Source organism: Myotis daubentonii, chromosome 14 (assembly GCF_963259705.1).
Source record: "Myotis daubentonii chromosome 14, mMyoDau2.1, whole genome shotgun sequence".
In the NCBI taxonomy this organism is placed as follows: domain Eukaryota; kingdom Metazoa; phylum Chordata; class Mammalia; order Chiroptera; family Vespertilionidae; genus Myotis; species Myotis daubentonii.
In genome coordinates, this window is record NC_081853.1 from 24,349,599 (window position 1) to 24,367,209 (window position 17,611).

Sequence of the window (17,611 nt, forward strand, 5' to 3'; positions counted from 1 at the left end):
AGTTACATATTGTTTTTGTGATTAATCACTATGCTTTAGTTATGTTCAATTTGTAACAATGAAAATACATCCTGCATATCAGATATTTACATTACGATTCATAACAGTAGCAAAATTACAGTTATGAAGTAGCAACGAATATAATTTTATGGTTGGGGGTTACCACAACATGAGGAACTGTATTAAAGGGTCGCGGCATTAGGAAGGTTGAGAACCACTGCTCTAACCGACTGAGCTGTTTGGTTAGGGCTCATTTAATTTTTTTTTTTTTTTTTTTTTTTTTTACCCACAGACAACTCCACAACAGCTGAGAATTTTGTTATGCACCACTGACATTGAGGCATGGAGCCTTCTTTTTAATCATGGGGGCAGCAGTGGTGGTGATAGTTAATAGTACAATACTTTTAATGGGTGGTAGGTGTTTTAGATCCTGATAGATGCTTTAAAAAAAGAAATGAACATAGTAATGCGACGGAGAGTAACTGAGGGGAAGCAGAAGAAGCTTTTCTCTGAGGAGGTGACATAACTTCTCATGTCACATGAAGGCATCAGAGAAAGCTTCATGTGACATAATTTTGAAACCATTTAAGAAGTTAAGTATAGGGCTCATTCAACCACAGGTCCTTTTTCTGTTCCCAGCCAGCCTCTCATAATAAAGAATAAGCATAAGTATTTTTGAGCTTCTGCTATGCTTGGCACTGCTCCGCAAGCTGGAAATATTAAAACGAGTAAGATACACCTCCCTGTCCTCAAGGAATTTTTTTCTTCTAATTCAAGGAGATAGACAACAGCACTGTTGTATGAAGCTATTGTAGATGTTTGCTAGAGGAGGATTTAGGGTGCTCATAGGTCAGACTCAGGCATCAGGGAAGGCTTCTGTGAGGAGGTGTCGCTTTGCCCAAGTCCTGAAGGTGAGAGGTGGGAAGATAGTGCAGACTCTGGGGGTGGTGTGAGCAAAGGGCTGTGGGTGACAATGCATGGCCTGCTGGTAGTTCACCCAAGTTGGAGGGTGGAGTTGTAGGATAAGAGGTGACTGAAAAGGCAAGCAGGAGACAGATCATGAAGGGCCTTGTGGGCAATAGCATGTTATGAACACAGGCTTTGGAATCTCAAATACTTGTGTACCAATACTAGTGTTGCTGCTGAACTAGTTTTGTGACCCAGGGCAAGTCACTTTCTAAGCTTTAGTTTTCTCATCCATAAAAAGAGGAAATATAAGCCCTCCCAAGGTTGATGTGAGAATTACATAAGATAAATGTTATCCAGTTGGCTCTGGTAGATGACTAGACAATAAACTGCAGCAGTTAATATTGCCATGCAGAGAAGTTTGGACTTTACTTTGAAAGGGTGGTGCTGGAAAATGGGGCACTGAGGGATTTTAAACAAGGTGTGACAGGCTCTCTGTTTTAAATTACCCAGGCAGCATTGTGGTGATTACATTGAACAGGATGGGACCAGCAGGGAGACCAGTCAGGGCACTGTTGCCGTGGTCCAGGTGACAGAAGGAGGTCTGAATCAAGGCAGTGCCTGTGGAGAGGGAGAAGGGTGGGTGGATTTGAAAGGTAAAGGAAGTGGGATTTGCCGGACTGGTGTGACCCCATACAGGGAAGAGGAGGGAGAAAGGAATCAAGAAATTGGGGCAGGGGAGAATGAATCCTCTTCGTGGTAATAAGTAGTAACAGAGTTCTTTGATTTGAGTTCCCTGATTATTCCTGACCTTCTCTCAGATTGCCTCAGTCCTCCAGTTTTACCCATGGAATAGCGAAGTTCACAAATGCCTTCCTCTTCTCTATCCCCAAATCCTTACTTAACATTTTTCTCAGTGTAAGTAAGACCCAATTGTGATTCAAGGGAGAAAAAATAGGTGGTGCCTTGCTACCAAGTAGATAATATGCACCTCCATGATTTTGGCAGACTGGGTCACAGCCTATTCATTTGGTATCAGTCCAGCCCCTGAATGATTACCGTTGACATTACCTCATACTTTCTTCATTCTGATTACCCTCCTTTGAACTTGTTCTTGTTGGACAGTCTCTCTTTGTGTGGTGTAGAAAGGAAGTCCTCTTTCCTCAAGGAGTCTGGTCATGAAAAGCAGGACTTTTTCTTGAGATAATCCAAGGCCCCATCTGGCTTTGTTGTAAAGACACACATCACATCGTGCTCTTGACACTGTCACACTGTCAGCTCAGTGCTTCTCATTTGTACATGAGCAGCTCTCTTACCAGTCTTCTTGTCTTTCACATTTTCATTCCTCTCCCAGCCTCTTAACCGTGCCATTGAGTCTCCCAGTCGTCAGACCTCGATGTTGCCAGAACTCCTAAACTCTTTTCCTTCCTACTCTTTTGAATTCTCAGCACATCTGATATTGCCTGATATTCTTTCACATATGAAAAACCACTCCTGCTTTGTAGTATTTCTCTGGCCATTTCCTCCTGAGATTCCATTGTGGGCACTTTTCCTCCTTTTGTCACTTAAATGCTAGTTTTCTCTAAGGCTCTGCCTTCTCTACTTTTCCCAGCTTCAACTCCCATTTATGTGCCAGTGACCCCTGCTCTACTTGAGCCTGGATCTCTCCTGAGTGCCAGCCCTCAAACTCACCAAGTTCAAAGTGAAGCTCAGCATCTCCACCAAACCTGTGATTCACCATTCTGTAGTCTCACTCATCCTCCTCCTTCCATTTAGTCATTCAAAATAGAACCCTGGGAGTCATTGTGGACTTTTTCCCTCTCATACCATCCCTCTGAGCCCAGGTAGTCATCAGAATCCTCGATATCGATTGACATATCTGCGTCTTCTCTATTTTCTCTCCTACTGCCTTAAATCAGGTTCTTCTTACTTCCTGCCTATATTCCTGCATGGCCTCCAAACTGGTTGCCCTGCCTCAGCAGTCTGGCCCTCACTGGTGTTTGTGCCCTTTCTGAAATACAGATCTTTGCTAAAATGCAAATCCCTGTTTCTTCAGTCTAATTTAGATACCCTCCTTCCTCCTCCCATAACACCCTATACAACATCACATTGTACTGTCCTAGTTTCACCCACAAACTGCCATACTGCCTCTCCTGGTCTGTCTAACCCTTAAAACTGTTAGATCCTTAAAAGCAGGAACCACAGCTTTCTTTGCCATTGAATCCTGAAATATAGCACAGGGGCTAGTACATAATATGATTGTTTATTGGAGTAATAACTAAATGGAAACTCAAATGACTTTGGCACATGTTTTGTTGATAATATTAGTTCTACTTTTGAATACCGTGTGTCAGATACATTATTTTCTAATTGAATCCTCACAATAATTCTGTATCATATGTGGTGTCCCATCTTATACATGGGGAAATAGGCTCAGAGAAGTTAAATGACTTGCACGAGGCTGTGTGGTCAGAAACAGAAGTGGGATTTGAACTTGGGTCTCTTTGGCTTATGAAGAAGCTATGCCCTTCCATCCTTGTACTGCCTCCAGTGTATCAGACTGCATTGTTGTCCAATTGTGGAGTTTTTTTGGCCTGAGATTTATGACCCTATATTTACCTCTGAAAATTTTAATCTTGTTCGCCGAAACCGGTTTGGCTCAGTGGATAGAGCGTCAGCCTGCGGACTGAAAGGTCCCCGGTTCGATTCCGGTCAAGGGCATGTACCTGGGTTGCGGGCACATCCCCAGTAGGAGATGTGCAGGAGGCAGCTGATCGATGTTTCTCTCTCATCAATGTTTCTAACTCTCTATCTCTCTCCCTTCCTCTCTGTAAAAAATCAATAAAATATATATAAAAAAATTTTTTTTAATCTTGTTAAAATAGGCCTGTGATTGCAGGCGGTAAGAATCTTTTTTATTCTGAATTTTTGTTATCTGTTGTATTGCCTATTACTTCCTGCTTCGTGTCATGTGTAGAGCTGATAAGCAAACATTGTTGTCCAAGTCACTGATAAAATGTAATAACAATACCTTATTGAATCGATTGGTTTGTCTGTTTTACTGCTTAAGCCCCTAACACAAGGTTCAACATACATGAAATACTTAGTAAATACTGATGAACATTCATTAATATAGTTAAATAAAATACAGTAGTCCCACCTTATCCATGAGGGATTCGTTTCTAGACCCACAGTGGATGCCTGAAACCATGGATTATACTGAACCCTGTATGTATTATGTTTTTTCCTATGCATACATACCTGTGATAAAGTTTAATTTATAAGTGAGGCACAGTAAGAGATTAACAATAATAACTCATAATAAAATAGAATATTTACAATAATATACTGTAAATTATGTGAATGTGGTCTCTCTGTCAAAATATCTTATTGTTCTATACTCACCCTTCTTGTGATGAAGTGAGATGATAAAATGCCTATGTGGTGAAGTGAATGATGCAGGCATTGGGATGTAGGCTACTCTTGACCTATCTATACATCAGGAGGATCAGCTGCTTTGGGTAGTCCTGGATCATTGAGCCATGATGATATCTGGCCAGATGTCCAGCGTAGGTGATGTCAATAGTTGAGAATCCTTGAAAATGTAAGGGTTTGTTTTTGTTTCTGCTTTTGTTTACTAACGGGGGGGTAGCATATACAGTGTGGATATGCTGGACAAAGGGATGATTAACAACCATGGCAGGACAGAGCTGGCCGGTGCAAGATTTCATCACACTACTTAGAACAGTGTGCAATTTAAAACTTATTGTCCTGAAATTTTTTTTTAAATATATTTTATTGGTTTTTTACAGAGAGGAAGGGAGAGGGACAGAGAGTCAGAAACATCAATGAGAGAGAAACATCGACCAGCTGCCTCCTGCACACCTCTCACTGGGGATGTGCCCGCAACCCATGTACATGCCCTTGACCGGAATCGAACCTGGGACCCCTCAGTCCGCAGGCCGACGCTCTATCCACTGAGCCAAACTGGTTTCAGCTCCTGAAATTTTTTAATTAATATTTTTGGACTATGATTGACCTTGGTTAATTGAAACTGTGAAACAGAGGGAACTACTGTAAAAATAAATTGGACAGGACCAAAGACTGAGCCAAAGACTTACCACTATTAGTTCCTTTCTTATTACATCAGTTAATTCCTTAATCAGCATTCTTTGAATAATATTATCTTACCAGTTCTTAATTCTTCTATGTTAGTATTTAATTCCTACATCTTCATCTTATCTACTAGGATATCTGGAGCAGTCTTGTCAGAGACCTTGCTGAGTTCCAGATATATCCTGTTTATGGCTCTTCTGTGGTCAAGGCAGAAATAAGTTATTTTGTAGTGTCGCCTTCTTAAATAAACCATAGTGGCCTCTTGTGATTACTCAGTACTGCTGCATACAGTTGTGCAGGTTGTGTACTGTGCAAGAGGTCACATCTAGGGGGTCCTGTTTAGATCGTAGGTATTATGGATGTATTTTTATAATAATAGGTTTGTTTGTTTTTTTGGGAGACAAGAGTAAAAAGCCTTGAGCTTTCTGAGAAATGGAAGTAAAATGTCTTAAAGGGTATAATTTTCTAATTGTACATGTGGACTAGAATGGCTCATATGGCATTTTTCCTTGGAGCAAAGTATCTGTTCAGTGGGATATAGAATCCATCCTTATTCTTATCTTTGGAAATCAAATATCTTGAAAATCTGAAATCAAGTACTGGCTTGCCCCAATTTTTTAGCACTTCTCTCATTTTCCAGAACTCCTTAATAGTCCCAAAAGTGGAAACCACAGAAACTGTTATTCATAAGCAAGCCTTCATTTTTTTCAGCCAGGTTTTAGGAAACCATCACAGATTTTAGTTATTGGTTGACATTAAGGGCTCCCCAGCAATTCAGGTAAATCCAGGTAGCTGTACCTCATGTATAGAATGGAGCAATGTGACACTGTTGACTGGTGAATGTAACAAAAACCACTCAAAAGTAGACATGCTGTTTGTTTTCCATCACCCTTGTGTTGTCTCTTTCTCCACTTCCCAGATTTCCTCAGCTTTTACTCTCACTCCTTCATAGGCATGCCACACCCCCACAGTACTGGTATCTAGTGGGTCTGTTCTCAAAAAACTGAGGCTGGATGAGAGCAGATTATAGGTGAAGGTTCGGGTTATTACAATAGAAAAACAAATAAAAGAAAAGCAATTCCCAGAAGTAACCAGTGAGAATGTAAGTTATAGTTTGAAGACTATGGAAGTGACTGACCTTCTAAAGCAGCCGTGGGCAAACAACGGCCTGCTTGAAATGAATAAAACTAAAAAAAAAAAAAAAAAAAAAAAAAGACCGTACCCTTTTATGTAATGATGTTTACTTTGAATTTGTATTAGTTCACACAAACACTCCATCCATGCTTTTGTTCCGGCCCTCCGGTCCAGTTTAAGAACCCATTGTGGCCCTCGAGTCAAAAAGTTTGCCCACCCCTGGTCTAAAGGAACAAATGTTGATTCTGTAGGGTAGGTGGCTCACATGGAGGTGAGGGGACAACTCGTCCGTAATAGCAATTTTCCTGCCTGCTTAGGTAATCAGCTATTGCCACTTAACAGAACAGTCTCAAAAAGCCATTTTGTCTTGTGGAGACATCAGTTTGGCTTAGGGGCATCTTGACTCAAATGCAATTTTTAAAAGAAATTGAGGCATCTGTACCCAGCTGGTTCCCCTATGGGAGTCCTGAGTTTTCATCTCCCTGTAAAGCCTAATCTTTCTTCTAAGTTTGGAACTTCTCCCCCTTGTTTTGGAAATGAAGGTTTTTTAAACCTTCCTCTTTAGCAGTCTTGCACATTATTTCCAAAATTCACGAAGTTGCAGAAGCATCATTAGCCTCCAGAACGTGCATTGGCCCCATATGCCAGAGGGGCCCTCCCCACTTCTGGCCATCTCTACCTCCTTTTTACCCATCAGGAGCTAAGAACATATTCTATTTGTCAGTGGGACTTGGTCATGTGGTTTGGTGCTTATTTTAATGACTGCCAGAGCTCGAAGCCCCACAGCTGGGAAAATGAGAACAGAAGCTTGATCTATGTGCTCCATCTGGCCCAGAGGAGCTACTTCAGGACCAAATTGTGGTTATTCTGGCACTTGTGCTAAGTGAATGGCCCCATGTGGCCTCAGAGAAATTGAACAGAGTGCTCCTAACCCCTTAGAACTTGTCCCCTGGACTTCCCCTTGATGATCTATAGCAGGAGACCATCTGTTTCATTTTAATTAAACTGCTTCTGTGACTACCATGAAGAGTGCTGAGATTTCAGTGAGATGTGTTTTGAGGCAGGTAAAGTTTTCATAGTGAGCATGGGGAAAAGCAACCACATTAGTCAGGCACTGTTGTGTGTGGGGGTGGGATGAGGGGGGTGACAAGAAAAACTGATAGCAGCTACCATTACTGACTGCTGGCTGTATTCCAGGCACTGTAACAGGCGCATCACATACATTCTCATTTAGCCTTCCCAACAACCTCCTAGGTTGGGTGTAATTATCCTTATTTTACAGATGAGGACATCAGGGCACAGGGGATGAAATTACCTGCCCATGTCTATTCAGCCAGTGAGAGGTGGAGCCAGAACTCAAAATTGAGTTTGTCTGACTGAAGACCCAGCTCCCAACTACCTTAGCTTTTAGCATTTTCTCTGAACCATTCAAAACTCCCATGCCCTTCCCAAGCAAACAAAAGCCCAGCAATACACATGGAAGATTTATAGTTAGAGATTTTTTAGTATAGTCAGGCTGGTCTGTTTTTCTGCCCTCCTTCCAAGGGTCTAGTTTCCCTAAAGACACGTTTGTTTGTTTTTCTATCTCTCTGATTGCTGTTTCCTTTCTACTAGTTGTACCTCTTCATTTCAAAAATCCTGTACTGGCGTAATATTTGCTGTGTCCAATCCTGTTGGTCTCCCCCAGAGGGAGAACAATTGGGCAGACTCAATCCAGGAAGCACTTCTGCTCCAATCCTATCCTATATAATAAAAGAGAAACATGGTAATTGGCGTACGACCGCTACCCTTCCCATTGGCTAATCAGGGCAATATGCAATCTAACTGTCAGCCAAGATGGCAGCCGGTAGCCAGGCAGCTTGAAACTAACATGATGCTTGCTTGCTTCAGTGACGGAGGACTCCAGCGTTCCCCGCCTGCCGCTGCAGGCCTCTGAGCTGGCAGTTTGAAACATAGTTACAAAAATAGAAGCTAAACAAAACCCCAGAAACCAGCTTTCAGCTAGCCGGGATCTCAGACCTGGAGTGATACAGAGTTTTGATTGTAGAACGGAAACAAACCAGATACCTGCTTTCAGGAGCAGAGGCCTAAGAGCTGGAGCCTCAGAGCTAAAGCTGGCTCAGAATAAAAAAAAAGAAAAAGAAAAAAAGGAGCAGTTGGGAGCTTCAGTCCCAGCCTGAAAACAGCCCTCAGCCCCTCACCCAGACTGGCCAGGCATCCCAGTGGGGACCCCCACCCTGAAGGGTGTGTGACCAGCTGCAAACAGCCATCATCCCCTCATCCAGGCTGGCCAGGCACCCCAATGGGGACCCCCACCCTGATTCAGGACACCCTTCAGGGCAAACCAGCCAGCCCCCACCCATGCACCAGGCTTCTATTCTATATAGTAAAAGAGTAATATGCCTCCCAGCACCGGGATCAGCGTGACAGGGGGCAGCGCCCAAACCCCCTGATTGCCCTGTGGCTCTGTGTGTGACAGGGGGTGAGGCCACAACTTCCCTATCAGCCCTGCTCTGTTCCTGACAGGAGAAGGCGCCCCAACCCCCTGATCGGCCCTGTTCTGTGCCTGATAGGGGGGAGCTCCCCAACCTCCTGATCGCCCTGCGGCTCTGTGTGTGACAGGGTGCAGCGCCCCAACCCCCCCCACCCCACAGGCCCTGCTCTGTGTGTGATGGGGTAGAGCCATAACCTCCCCATCAGCCCTGCCCTGAGTGTGACAGTGGCGGCGCCCCAACCCCCTGATCGGCCCTGCTCTGTGGGTGATAGAGGGCGGTGCCCCAACCCCCCCACCCCGCGAGCCCTGCCCTGTGTGTGATGGGGTAGAGCCATAACCTCCCCATCGGCCCTGCCCTGAGTGTGACAGTGGCAGCGCCCCAACCCCCTGATCCACCCTGCTCTGTGTGTGACAGGGGGGAGCTCCCCAACCCCCTGATGGGCCCTGCTCTGTGCGTGACAGGGAGGAGCTCCCCACCCCCTGATGGGCCCTGCTCTGTGCATGACGGGGGAGCTTCCCAACCCCCTGATGGGCCCTGCTCTGTGCGTGACGGGGTGGCACCGCAACCTCCCCATCAACCCTGCCTTGAGTGTGACGGGGCGGTGCCCCAACCCCCCAATCGGCCCTACCCTGAGCATGACTGAGGGTGGCATCGCAACCTCCCAATCCGCCCTGCTCTGTGCATGACAGGGGGCGGCACCCCAACTCCCCAATCGGCCCTGCTCTGAGCCCGACCAGGGGCTGCACGTAGGGATTAGGCCTGCCCTCTGTCACCCGGGAGCAGGACTAAGCCAACAGGTCGTTATCTCCCGAGGTGTCCCAGACTGTGAGGGCACAGGCCGGGCTGAGGGACCCTCCCCCCCCCACCCCCCGAGTGCACAAATTTTTGTGCACCGGGCCTCTAGTCTAATAATAAACAAACATGGTAATTAACCGTACCTTCACTACTATCGCCATTGGTTGATCAGCGCGATATGCAAATTAACTGCCAACAAAGATGGTGGCTAATTTGCATACTGCAGGCAGGGCGGGGCCCCGAGAGCCACCATCCAGGCCCCCGTGTGAGGCCCCAGGAGCCGCTGGAAAGCCAGGCCGCAGGCAAGGCAACCACCTAGGACCCAGAAGCCTGTAGACAAGGTCTGCAGGCGAAGCAGAGATCAAGCTATGTGGGGGAGAGTCGGGGGCAGAAGGAGCTACAGCAGCAGCTCTGGCTGGAGAGTGAAGACTCCCGCCAGAGCGAGGAGCAAAGACTGAAGGCTCCAGCCGCAGCAAAGACTGTGTCCAGAGTGAAGATGGAAGGAGGTGGCCAGAGTGAAGGTCTGGGTCCCGGGTGCCAGAGGAAAACGTGCTGGCAGCCAGGGGAAAGAAGGCCTATTGCACGAATGTTCCTGCAATGGGCCTCTAGTTAATTTTATAAGATGCAAAGCCAAAATACTTGCATCTTCTTGGCTTAATGATGCTGACATATGTGTGAGAGTGTTCTTTGTAGACTGCATTTACCATTTCATAGGGATGTGTTTGCACATTACAAGGTACATATTGTAGACCAGCACATGTGGCCTTGGAATCTGGTCTTGCAATCTGTTTTCCCCTCAGCATCCTTGCAGATCTCTGCTACTCTCAAAAAGATTTTTCCCAAAATGTCAGTCTCCCTAAAAACAAAATACATTATTGTCACCTTCAAAGGATCAAAAATAACAGGTTTGGAAAATCATTTAGTCCAGGGGTCAGCACACTAGAGCTTGCAGGTCAGACCCTGCTCAGGGCCTGTGTGTGTGTGTGTGTGTGTGTAGCTATGAGCTAAGAATGTTTTTTACATTCTTCAAGAGTTGTAAAAGAAAAAAAGAAAATATGACAGGAACTGTTTTGGCCTGCAATGCCTAAAATATTTACTATCTGGCCCCTTTCAGAAAAAGCCTGCCAACCCCTGGCCTCTTGCCTGACTGCCTGATACAGTATCCTTTGTGCACGGTTACTTGGCAAATAATCATCTAATATATGCTTGAACACTTTCACTAATGGAAAATTCATTTTCTTTCCAGTCACTTTATTTCCTATTTGGACAATTCAGGCTATTAGTAATTTTTAAAATCTACTGAAATTTGTCTCACTATAGCATCCATCCTTTGGCCCTTTTGTGGGGAAAAGAGCTATTATTTCATGTCAACATTTACTGAGCTAATATACTCTAAGGCACTGTGCTAAGTGCTGAAAAAAAGATGAATAAGACATGTTTTTTTTCAATCAAGGATATCCCAGGTGTTATTTCTTGGCACTAAAGCAGTTGAGCTGGTAGTGTTCTCTCATTCCCTGTCTTTGAGCCATTGGGTAAGGACTTTTGTCTTTAATGATTTTACTTATTTTTGAATTGTTATCCCACACACACAAAATTCTGAAGGGCAAAGGGTCATACAGTGAAACTAAGGTTCTCCTGACTCCGGTCTCCTGACCCCATAGCTTCTTCCTTAGGAAATCACTACTAATATACATTTCCTGTAGGGATTTGATGTTAAAGAACAGCACAAACACAAGGTTTAGGTTCATTTGGACAGAAACTTTTAATTAAGTCTCCAAAGGTACTGTTTTTAACCTATTTGTAAGTTTCTGAGAATGACAGTTTTATTTTCATAAAAGCCTGAAATTTGCACCAAGTTTGGGTGTTAGACACAGCCCCAGAGGGTCCCTATTGCTTAACCACCCACCTACTTTTTCAGTTTAATCTTAACTAGATGTTTTGGTTACTGCTGGGATTCTTGTTCATTACAGTATTGAATTCTCATGAAAGCCCTTCCTCTTTCATTGGAAGTAACACAATCCCTTCTTGTGTAACCCCTGGGTTTCATATCCTGAATATGATAGAAATAGTTTGAAATAAAATTAAGCCATACTTATAATGATGCCTCTGTCAGTTTCTTTTCTTGGCTATGTCAGTATGTAATGTTGATGGCCAGAAATCTCACTGTCTAGGGTTGTATAAGCAAGTCTTAATTTTTAGGAAGCAGGTAATGTTTGGACCTAGGTTAGTTACACATAAATGACTTTGTATCAATGACTCACTTCCCACTCCCTCCAGAATTCCCTCTCATCGTTACTTCTTTAACCTTCCCTTCCAGTTTAGGGAAGATGGCAATGTGACATAGATGTATAGGTTCCTAATGATACATTTATATTTGAGTATCCTATTTAGATGTTTCCAGCAGACACCTAATCACATGTTGCTGCTGTTGCTTAAGACCTTCCCGTTTTCTTAGCCTGTCAAACAACCGTTCAGCAGCTGAACACCAGCCATATTCTTTTGCGAAATAGGCTCTTGGATTCTGTTTGGAATTTCTCAACGATCAAATAAGTCAGAAATGTTTGAGGGATATATCTGTTATGCAGATTACTTTCTTAGTGTGCCTGTCCTTTATCTTCTAAGTGGTCGTCCTGAGTAACTTCACCAGCTGCTGCAGTGCTGTGTGGAAGAGAGTTTTCTCCTTTGTCCCTGGCACTGGTAAAATTCCATCTTGAACTCAGCAGGTCATCAAAGTGATGATGTGAACAGGTTTCTGTTGACCTTTAAGAGTGTGTAGGGACCTGATGACCCATCACACAGAGGAAACCCATTTGTACCACTCTCTGCTACTGTGTTGAGTTACTTCCATATTCAGTGATTGCTCTGGCTTTTTCTTCTTGGTTGTCAAGTCAAGAGAAAATGTGTTGTGTGTGTGTGTGTGTGTGTGTGTGTGTGTGTGTGTGTGTGTGTGTGTGTGTTTTCAAAATAATTGGTTATTTTTTAGCATATCTGGGGCTGATGGGCAATATAAAGGTTCTGAAAGGGGGGAGTAGGGCACGCCTTCCGTCAAGGAAGTATAGTATAGTATGAAAGTCGGGGCTTTGAAGCCACCAGACCTGGGTCATAAACTCAGCTCTTCCACTTTCTGTGTGACTGGGCAAGTTACTTAACCTCTTCCTTCTTCCCGTTTTCTTTTCTGTACAGCCGCTATTACAGTGGTCCTCCCTTATCCATAGTTTCACAGTATTCGTTACCTATAGTCAACCGTGGTTTAAAAATATTAAATGGAAAATTCCAGATATAAACAAGTCATAAGTTTTACATTGCACACCATTTTGAGTAGCACGATGAAATCTCATGCCATCCCACCTGGGATGTGAATCATCCTTCTGTCCAGTGTATCTACACTGTATATGTATATGTATTAGTCACTCAGTAGCCATCTCTGTTATCAGATAAACTGTCTCATTATCACAGGGCTTGTGTTTAAGTGACTCTTATTCATACTTACAGTGGCCCCAAATCACAAGAGTAGTGATACTGGCAATTGAGATATGCCAAAGAGAAGCCATAAAGTGTTTCTATAAGTGTAAAGGTATGAATGTATAGGAAAAAACATAGTATATAGGTTCGATACAATCTGCAATTTCAGGCATCCACTGGGCATCTTGGAACATATCCCCCACAGATAAGAGGGAACAATATTCAATGATTTTTAAAAGGGTATGATCAAAAAAGCAAGGACGGCTTGGCCAACGTGGCTCAGTAGTAGAGCATAGACCTATGAACCAGGAGGTCACAACTTGATTTCTGGTCAGGACACATGCCCTGGTTGTGAGCTGGTCCCCATTGTGGAGAATGCAGGAGGCAGTCCATCAATTAATTATTCTCTCTCATTGTTAATGTTTCTCTCTCTCCCTCACCCTTCCTCTCTGAAATAAATAAAATATATATATATTTTTTTAAAAGCAAGTATGGTTTGTGATGATAAATGCTCTAATGGAAGTTTTCCTTTGGAGAAGGGAACTACTGATATCTGCTACTATGGGTTTTAATGAAAGTTTCATAAAGGATCTTATGAGATGAGACATTTTCCTGGTAGATGGGGAGAAGTTTCCAAGGGTCATCAGGAAAGGCATGAGGCCGAGAAACTGGCGGGCTAAGGCAGGGATGACACCTGACTCTCTGTGTCTTAAGTCTAGTAAGGGTTTGGTTGGTTGGTTGATTGGTTGGTTGGTTAACAGGGGAGCCACCAATACAGATCAGTTCTGTGGCACCTTATTTAGAGAAGATAGGGACTGAAGTCAGTGACCCATGAACACATTTCTGCGGGGAGTGGAGGTGTGAGACGTTGCAGGTCCATACTAAGGCAGCAGAGAGTTTTAAAGGCAGTGATGCATTGTCCTTTGTGATCGACTAAGCTTATTGATTATGTAGAAAAATATTTAATTATTATAGTTCCCACTTCTTGTTTTCTGTTTGTTTTTCTGTGTTTGTTAAGTCCCCATTGTGAAAGTTTTATTAATTCCTAATTGGATTTCTGTTGGTAAAGAATATTTTTAAATATGACAAACACATTAAGCCTGTTGAAAAACAACCACCTATGAAGAATCCACTAGCAAACTTAACTGGCCTCTGGAACATGCCGGGACACACACAGTTGGTTACTTTCCCATGCTGATTCTACCCTTACAGCATGTTCTGTTTTTAATAATCTACCCTCAAATCCCACTTTAGAAAGCTACCACTGAGCTCCTTTTAAAAATTAAAATCCAATGGCATTGACCAGGCCTCGTTTTCTCCTCCTCCTCCTCCTCCTCCTCCTCCTCCTCCTCCTCTTCCTCCTCCTCTTCCTCCTCCTCCATTTTTTTACTTTTAGTGTTCTTTGCCACCATTTGTCATTACTCTCTTTAAACTATTTCTTTTCTTTTTTCTTTAATGCAGTGTGCAGATATGGTTTAATCTTTTCTTGATAATGTTTGATTTTTTAAATTTATTTTTTATCATTTATAGTATTATAAATGTCCCCATTTCCCCCCTTTCCCTCCTCCTCCACTCATCCCCTGTCCCATCCCAGGCCTTCATTACACTACTGTCTGTGTCCATCGGCTATGCATATATGCATAGAAATTCTCTGGTTCACCTCCTTCCCTCACCCTAACCCCCTCCTCTCTGAGATCTGTCAGTCTGTTCCATGCGTCCATGCCTCTGGACCTATTTTGTTTGTCAGTTTATTTTGTTCATTAGATTCCACATATATGGGAGGTCATGTGATATTTGTCTTTTACTGGCTGGCTTATTTTGCTTAGCATAATAATCTTCAGAACCATCCATGCTGTCACAAAGGGTAAGAGATCCTTCTTTTTTAAAACCTGTAATACCTGACTATTTAGTCAGGAAAACTAACCTCTTTCCCTTAGATTGTAAAATTTAAAAAATGACAACAGTAGCTGTCTGGTGTGAATTATTCAAAATTATACCTATTTTTTTCAGATCAGTAAAAAATATATTTTTTGGTGTGTTGCAGAATTTTAGAAGTTAGTTTATAAGTGCCATGAGATGAAAAAGGTTGAAGATCGCTGGTCTAGGACCCTCTTCCTGCCTCCTTCAAAGCCATTTTGCCACCGTATACTTCTGTCATATTTCCTGTTCCAAACTGTCACTTGCTTCCCACTCCAGAATTTTTCAGCCTCACTTCTTTAAAAAAAATCCTTACCCAAGGATATGTTTTCGTTGATTTTCAGAGGGAGGGAGGGGGGAGAGAGAGAGAGACAGAGACAGAGAGAGAGAGACATTGATGTAACAGAGAAACCATTGGTCATTTTTTTTTGTGCCCTGGGAACCAAACCCACAATGTAGGTATGTGCTCTGACAGGTATTGTGAACCCACAACCTTTTGGTGTGGATTCAAAATACCGGCCAGAGCTACCTGGCCAGAGCTAGCCTCACTTTTGAAGCCGCCTCCACCCATGTCCTGTGTAACCCACTTAGCTTTGTGTGTGCATTGCTGTTGCTTTTTACCAGCCCTCCTACTAAGAAGAGCTAGGCTCATGCTTCCTGGTTTCTACCACAGCAGTTCCCTGTCTTTTTCCTTCAGCCCTCTGCCCATCTTCAACACCCTACTCCTTCACAGAAGCTTTCTCCCTGCTCTGCTCCACACTCTATGTTGATTTTTAGCACCTTTATGTAATACTAACTTTGCATTTTTCATATAGATACTATCAGTCCAAAGCTCCTTATCTCTAATTCTAAAATCCAACAAGTTTGGAAGACTGAAAGCTTTTTAATAACCTTGGCACAAAACTCAGGCAAAATCTCTTTGAGTTAATGTAAACTGTCTTTTTAATTTATTCATTCCATCCAGTGTGCCTATTTATACATTCTGCTGCCGAAATCTGAATTTGGTGATGGGGTAGTTGGACAGGATGGAAAGTGAAGAGAATGTATCCACCCGCACTTTTTGGAACTGCCAAGTTTCTCTAGTATTGTGCTTCTCAGACTGGGGTACCTGTACCCATGAGGGTGTGCAGGGAATATAGGGAGTTACCATGTATACCAGCTCGATTGCCAGGAGGGTCAACTTTATTTGATGATTTGAGGGAAAATATGAAATATTAAAAGAAAATGTAGTAAGGCACAAAATGTTCATGCATTTAAAGGATAAAAGGTGAGATTTCAGAGAAATGCAGGCACTGTGGTTAGCTGGGAAGAAAAGTCTTCATTCTCCTTGGCTGGAGTGCTCAAGCACTGTTCCATTGGTCTATTTGTCTGTTTTTATGCCAGCGTGGTACCTTTTGCTTTTTCTTTTTTCTTAGGATTTTTTTTTTTTTCTATTTGGGGTCTTCTGTGCTTCTATCTAAATGTTAGGAGAGTTTGTTTCTATCTCTGTAAGACATGCCATTGGAATCTTGATAGGGATTGCATTAAATCTATAGATGTCTTTTGGTAGTATTGATATTTTAACAATATTAATTCTTCCAGTCCATGAACACTGGATACCTTTCCATTTCTGTCTTCTTTGACTTCTTTCATTAACATCTTATAGATTTCAGTAGAGATCTTTCACCTCCTCAGTTAAATTCATCCTAAGTATTTTATTGTTTTTGGTACTAATATAAATGGGGGTAGATTTCTTTGTTTCTTTTTCAGGAAGTTCATTTTTAGTGCTTAGAAACACTACTAATTCTTGCATGTCAATTTTATATTATGCAACTTTACTGAATTCATTGATTAGATCTAGCCATTTTTTGATTGAGTCTTAAGGATTTTCTCTATATAAAATTGAGTTATCTGGGAACAGAAACAGTTTTACTTCCTTTCTTTAAGCATTATTACAAATGTTTATTTTTACCATGTTTTGTGCTATTTAGTTGTGTTCTATTTTGTTTTTCAGTAGGCACCAAATAATGGCAGCAGCTACGGGGGATCCTGGACTCTTTAAATTGCAGTTTGCCCCCTTTAGCAGTGCCTTGGATGTTGGATTTTGGCATGAGTTGACCCAGAAGAAGCTAAATGAGTATCGGCTGGATGAAGCTCCGAAGGACATTAAGGGTTATTACTACAATGGTAGGCAATATTAAACTCCATTTCCATCATCTTCTGTCACCTTCTCTGCCCTCCAGTATAGGGTCAGCTTTCTTTTAGCAAGGACACCTTTGTTTTTTACAACTAATGGTCTTGGTCTTCCCCAGTTTCTATTTTACTTCCTGACTTTTGACCAAAGTTTATTTTTACCTCTTTTTTCCCTATTGTGGGAAAAGGAAAGGGAGCTGTAAAACCCCAGTTATTAATCCAAAGAACTAATACTGATTACTTAGTATTGCTGGGGGAGAGGATTGGAAATATTTTTTCCCAATGAAATTTTTTTCTATATTCTTGGCAAATTTCTCAAATTCACAAAAGCTCTGTCATTTTATGCTAAGCCTCTGTTATAACCACGAATTGGATGGGGCACTTTGGGCTCAACAAAGAGAACAAAATTACTCACAAATATTTTTGTTTTGAATGCTGCTTTTAATGACTTACGATTGAAATGTGATAATGCTTCTGTGCAGGTGATTCTGCCGGGCTTCCAGCTCGCTTAACATTGGAGTTCAGTGCTTTTGACATGTGAGTATTTTTTGCTCCAAATCTATAGTGAAGAACACTGTTTGCTGTTTTCAAGAAATGAGTACTCTTAGCCTCTC

At 42.6% G+C, this 17,611-nt stretch overlaps 1 protein-coding gene across 7 annotated transcripts in view; it reads left to right on the plus strand.

Moving 5' to 3' along the window:
• The window catches only part of ATG7 (autophagy related 7), a 246,801-nt gene that overhangs the window by 1,509 nt on the left and 227,681 nt on the right, over nt 1-17,611 (plus strand). For 6 of the 7 annotated variants that reach the window (XR_009448517.1, XR_009448518.1, XM_059663587.1 and 3 more), the window contains exons 2-3: nt 16,819-16,991; nt 17,480-17,534. Coding sequence is in view for 5 of the 7 variants with exons in the window: in XM_059663587.1 (XP_059519570.1) it covers nt 16,832-16,991; nt 17,480-17,534 (215 nt within the window). In the remaining 2 variants the exon portion in view is untranslated. The remainder of the gene's footprint in view (nt 1-16,818; nt 16,992-17,479; nt 17,535-17,611) is intronic. The other variant, XM_059663588.1, reaches the window with a different exon arrangement.